This window comes from Sinocyclocheilus grahami, unplaced genomic scaffold, assembly GCF_001515645.1.
Source record: "Sinocyclocheilus grahami isolate Dianchi unplaced genomic scaffold, SAMN03320097.WGS_v1.1 scaffold383.1, whole genome shotgun sequence".
Lineage (NCBI taxonomy): Eukaryota > Metazoa > Chordata > Actinopteri > Cypriniformes > Cyprinidae > Sinocyclocheilus > Sinocyclocheilus grahami.
The window spans coordinates 1,157,513-1,163,728 of NW_015505562.1; the positions used below are offsets into that span (position 1 = coordinate 1,157,513).

A 6,216-nucleotide genomic window follows, 5' to 3' on the forward strand; every position below is an offset into this window, starting at 1 on the left:
TTTTATTGCTGGAGGTTGCCGAGTGGTTCTATTTTTGATCGTAATAGATGTTCCTACTGATTCACGCAGTTTTTGAATATCTAATTACACATTGGATGTACCGCTCATGTTGCTGGAAGTTGTCAAGTTGCAGTATGTGAATGTGCCTTAACAGTCTAAAACAGTATTTGGTGATGTAGCAGCTGTATGATTCTTCACGAACTCACTCTCAAAGCGATTGACCACGCTGTAGTCCTCTTTAGAGTAGACCTTCATCACAGCCTGAGTCTCTTCCTCAGCACTGGCTACACCCATCTTCAGCTCCTGCATCGCAGCCAGTGTGTCCAGACAACCTGCACACACAACCAAACAGAACAACTCACACACTACAACTTAAGACTCCAATGTGTTTTTTTTTTTTAGAATTAGTTTTTTCTCTGAGGTCTACTTAGAAATGTTCATTTAATTTTTTTGCATCAAAACATTTTAGTCATAATATAGTTTATTCTGATCATTTTCCACTCTCGCTATAAAATTAAACGGTTAAAATCTGCTATTTTGCCTTCACAAACGACAGTTTGTACAGTTATATAGTTTATAAGTATAATATAGTTTTCAAAATACTCAATCCTCTAATAACAGCCTTTTTACAAAGCAAGATCTTGTTGAAAATAAATACATTTTGCTGCTCATTATAATAATTAAAACAAGTAAAAACTTATTATAATCCATTATAATAATTGCAATAATTAAATATTATAATAATTTAAAATAATGTAATTGTTTATTAATTATAAATTAAACTCATTACAATAATTTACTTAAAGGGATAGTTCACCCAAAAATTTAAATTCTGTCATTAATTACTCACCCTCGTGTTATTCCAAACCCGTAAGACCTTCGTTCATCTTCAGAACAAAAATTAAGATATTTTTTGATTAAATCTGAGCGCTTTCTTATCCTGTATACACAGCAATACAACTGGCACGTTCAAGGCCCAGAAAGGTAGTAAGGACATTGTTAAAATAGTCCATGTGACATCAGTGGTTCAACTGTAATGTTATGAAGCTACGAGAATACTTTCTGTGCGCAAAGAAAACAAAAATAATGACTTTATTTAACAATTCTCTTTTGTGTCAGTCTTTGATGTCACATGGACTATTTTAATGATGTCCTTACTACCTTTCTGGGTCTTGAACGTGTCAGTTGTGTTGCTGTCTATGGAGCTCTCGGATTTCATCAAAAATATCTTAATTTGTGTTCCGAAGATGAAGGTCTTACGGGTTTGGAACAACAGGAGGGTGAGTAATTAATGACAGAATTTTCATTTTTGGGTGAACTATCCCTTTCAGCCATTGATTTGTAATGCTTATGGGCTGGAATGCACTACAGAACTTTTAAAATCTGAACAGACCTAGTTGCTAGAAGATGCATAACACATGAAAACCGTATGTGCTCTAAAATCAGCTCAAAATATCAAACATTTGATCTCCTCTGACTGGATAGAATCATAGTCTGAAGCTAAAAAGAGAGTCTGTTCCCATCAGACACTACATGATTTTCTGTGATCTGGCAACTCCGATCAAGCAAGATCTGCAGCCTGGCTCTGACTTTCGGAAACTAGTGTTGACTTCTCCGAACTGTAATTTCAAGAAAAATCTGGGAAAAAGTTGTGTACTGTATTCCAACCTTAAGGATATGACGAATCTGCAGAGCAGTAGGTGCTACACACAGTCAGAAATAATAAAGGTTTGGCTGATTTAACCATAATTTACTCTTTTCAATTATTATTCTGTTCAGCATTAGAATAATAGCATCTATCCTAATTCCACTGAATTACTTCACCGTGACTGGATGAGACACGTTTCTGAATAGTAAACAGGCGTGGCTGATGTGTAACAGTAAGCTACAAAACTGAGAAGGAGCTGCTTTTTTAACTGGAGAAGAAGTTCTGAAAGTTACACTGTGTTTCCACAGTAAAACAATATCTTATTCTCAAAAGATACAGGAAAATTTGATTTGACAGACAAAGCTCAAAGACTGACAGTCTTTCTTAGACAATGCCAGTCAACCAGCACCATTTCCTCTCTGTACAGCTGAGCTCACGGAGAAACAGCTAGCAAGCTTTGAATGTCCTACCATCATGTGACTTCATTCCTGACAGGCTTTGAGATCCTGCTCGACAAGAGAGTGCTGTGAACTGCACATTAAACAGTAGTAAAGCTGAGCTCGAGTGACATGCTGCTGTCGTACCCAGGATGTGCAGCGCTCCGTGGGAGCGGGTGGTGGTGGCGTGGGAGCCCGAGGGCAGAGCCAGCTCAGGACTCAGGATGCTGCAGAGGGCCTGGATGTCCGAGGCAGTGGGCACACGGGCGTCTGCTATCACCGCGTTATAGCAGCACATCTCACGTGTGGCAGGTAGGAACCTGGAAGAAGAGCAAGACGGCTTGAAGTGAGAAGATATAGCTTGGGACAAGAGTTAAGCATGCAGCATGTCATTCATCAGTCAGATTTTTTACCAATATTTTTTTCATAATTTCTAATTTGTCTGCAGAACAGATGTCGACCACTGAAACCCTGAGAAACTGTGTACAGTGTTTTTTAGGTGACATGATCGTAAAGGCATTATTATGAGTCAGCTGGCTCCAGATGAGCCTCACCTCCAGATGACATCGTAGACAGGGTCCAAACAGAGGCCAAAACCCTGGAGATCCTCCTGCTCTGAGTCATTGAAGGTGCGGCAGCTCCCGTCCAGTTTGTTGATCAGTAGGCATTTGAAGGGAGGAGGCTCAGATACCGATGTTGGAACCAAACCTAGAGAGACCAGAATGGGAGGGAACAGTCAAAGGCTTTACGGGAGACACAACACATAGGCTTTTTAAACCACACCAGTGAGTCAAACAAGAGAGCGTACCGATGATGTGTTTGCTGGCAAAAATCTCGGAGGTGGCCAAGATGTGGGAGTTGATTAGTGCCTCGTCGATTCTAAGGAAGGTTTGATCACCGCTGGCCCCGATCCACTCATAATTTCTAATTTGTCTGCAGAACAGATGTCGACCACTGAAACCCTGAGAAACTGTGTAGTGTTTTTTAGGTGACATGATCGTAAAGGCATTATTATGAGTCAGCTGGCTCCAGATGAGCCTCACCTCCAGATGACATCGTAGACAGGGTCCAAACAGAGGCCAAAACCCTGGAGATCCTCCTGCTCTGAGTCATTGAAGGTGCGGCAGCTCCCGTCCAGTTTGTTGATCAGTAGGCATTTGAAGGGAGGAGGCTCAGATACCGATGTTGGAACCAAACCTAGAGAGACCAGAATGGGAGGGAACAGTCAAAGGCTTTACGGGAGACACAACACATAGGCTTTTTAAACCACACCAGTGAGTCAAACAAGAGAGCGTACCGATGATGTGTTTGCTGGCAAAAATCTCGGAGGTGGCCAAGATGTGGGAGTTGATTAGTGCCTCGTCGATTCTAAGGAAGGTTTGATCACCGCTGGCCCCGATCCACGTGGCTTTTCGACCGTACTTGGCACCAATGTTGGGCATCGGAGAGGGCTTGGCGTTCCAGTAGGGCATGTCTAGGATGGGCCGACCTAACTGCCCTTTCTGTTGAGACAACGTCAGATACATTTTCTGGTTCTTAACCTACATATGAACGGAAATGGATGTAAAAAAATGTAACTTGACTGACTTAGTTTCAGGGGGAACAGCTAACTTACCGAGAAACTCCCGAAGGTGAAGACCTGTCCATCCATGAGAAGCACTGCAGTGTGGTTACTGCCTGCCATCACCTGAGTACTGGGGCCGGGCAGAGCTTGCACCAGAGTGGGAGACCCCCTGTGTGTTTGGACAAAATTCAAAGTAGCATAGGTTAAGGTTTTTTTTTTTTTTTTTAAGTTGTTATAGTTTGTTTGCTATCAATTTTAATTTTATAAAATTAAAGATTTTCATTAAATAATTAATTGAAATAAGTAAATCATTAAAATAAAAATAAACAATTTAAATAAATATTTTGTATAAAAAATATAAAATAAATATAAAACCAACAAATAAATATTTAAAATTACTACATAAAACACATAAACATACAAAATAAACACAATTAAATAAAATAAATACATAAACAATTTAAGCAAATTTAAAATAAACAAATAATTAAAAAAATATTAGAAATGTATAAATATATTATTTAAAATACATATTTAAAATAATTTTATACATAAAATATATAAATACATAAAATAAATATAATTACTTAAAATAAAATAAAATATTAAAATAAAGTACATAAATAAAAATAAACAATTAAAAACTAAAATACATATTACATATTCAATAAATACCTATTTAAAATAAATAAATGAATAACTTTATAATATAAAATAAACAGATATTCAAAATTATACAAGTAAAATACATAAATACATAAAATAAATACAATTAAATTGAAATTAAATGAAACAATTAAATTATTAAAATTATTATGAAAAATTGCAACAATTTTTTTTAAATAAATGCATAGATATTTAAAATAAATAATTAGATAAAATACTAAAATACATACAATATGTACAATTAAATAATTAATATAAATAAGATAAAATGTAAAAACAAATAATTACAATATTTAAATAAAAGAAAATTACATTTATTTGTTATTCATTTTCCTGCATCCATAGAGAGCCAGAGTTCTGGGCTATTTTTATTATACTTTTAGGCTGATTATAATTTTTGGAGATTGACAACTGTTATCACTGCAAACTTAGATAACTGCATTCCCTTTAAACCCTCATTACCTAGAATTAACATCTCCATGTCCAAGTTGTCCATGTTGTCCATAACCAAAGGTGTAAACATCTCCATTCTCCATTAACACCACTGCCAAAAAACAGGTTTACCATTACAAATGGACACATGACTTCAATTCATACTTCGCATATCAAAAGAACAGGAACATCACATAATGACCCAAAGTAATGATGAGGAACATGAACAATGGCCTTCTGTCACATTATCAAGGTCAGATGTGATCTTGACTCACCGGAGTGGTGGAAACCGCAGCTGACCTGCACGGCTCGCAGCTCACAGTCGAAGCGTACGGCCCCGGGAGGATATGTAGTGATCTTACTGGCATCTTTGTCCCCACGTTCACTGCTGCCATCTGTAACACAGAACAGAGCGTGAGCCTGGGCAGTAAAGGGCAGACAAGGACAGAGAGAGACGAGATGGATGTCTAAAGGCAGCGAGTGAAGCCGGGGGCTGTTAACGACCTGGGAAGAGAAATGATCTGGTGCCTCAGAGGAAAGGAGAAAAACAGAGAAGAAATGAAATATTGGCATGCGTGGACAGAGGCCGAACAGAGCAAAGGAGAGAAGATAAACCGAGCGGGAAGTTGTGATTGTATACAACCTAAAACTCTCTCTATCAAGGGTTAATAAAAGAGATTTTGCATTGATTGGAGGCACAAATCCAATGAAGGAACAGGAAAAGTTGACTTCTTTCACTCCACACTGATCAAAATAGTGCAGATCGGTAAATGTACCACGACACAGTGTAAAAATAAGTGCAGATCTGTGACCCCTGCATGCAAAAATATACACGAATAATACATTTTATAGAACAGAACAGTGTTACATTTAGACCAGGGTCACAAATTCAGGATTCAGAGCAAAAATGCCACTAAAAGTGACAAAAATGCCCCACATATTTAAAATATCTTTGTTCATATTTGATAGAATATTATGAAATATATATATTGATGAGTTTAGGGACATTGTAAATGACCAACAGGTATCTGTATTCACTGGTGCAGAGGAAATTGTGGTTCAATTATATTTTAAATTGACGGACTTTGTTGAATAGCATAAGAAAATGCCCTTAAAGGGTTAGTTCACCCAAAAATGAAAATTAGCCCACAAATTACTCACCCTCAAGTCATCCTAGGTGTATATGACTTTCTTCTTTCAGACGAATCCAGTCGGAGTTATATTAAAAATTGTCTTTGATCTTTCAAGCTGTTTAATGCCACTCAGCGGGTGTTGCATGCATCAGTCCAAAAGAAGTTAAATAAAAATCACCCATCCATAAAAATAAAAAAAAGTGTCTCACACGGCTCCGGTGGGTGAACAAAGGCCTTCTGTAGTGAATCGATGCGTTTTTGTAAGAAAAATATCCATATTCAAAACGTAATAATCACTTTAATGTAGCTTGCGCTCACTGTTGTAAAGGGAAGCAG

The 6,216-nt window shown here is 37.4% G+C and overlaps 1 protein-coding gene across 1 annotated transcript in view; it reads right to left on the bottom strand.

The window, feature by feature from the left end:
* Positions 1-6,216, bottom strand: part of LOC107549904 (E3 ubiquitin-protein ligase MYCBP2-like) — a 142,071-nt gene that overhangs the window by 76,059 nt on the left and 59,796 nt on the right. Inside the window, exons 16-22 of the mRNA XM_016231090.1 lie at positions 5,023-5,142; positions 4,778-4,859; positions 3,701-3,818; positions 3,383-3,587; positions 3,129-3,282; positions 2,233-2,405; positions 207-332 (exon numbers count right to left, since the gene is read on the bottom strand). Of these exons, the coding sequence (XP_016086576.1) occupies positions 207-332; positions 2,233-2,405; positions 3,129-3,282; positions 3,383-3,587; positions 3,701-3,818; positions 4,778-4,859; positions 5,023-5,142 (978 nt within the window). The remainder of the gene's footprint in view (positions 1-206; positions 333-2,232; positions 2,406-3,128; positions 3,283-3,382; positions 3,588-3,700; positions 3,819-4,777; positions 4,860-5,022; positions 5,143-6,216) is intronic.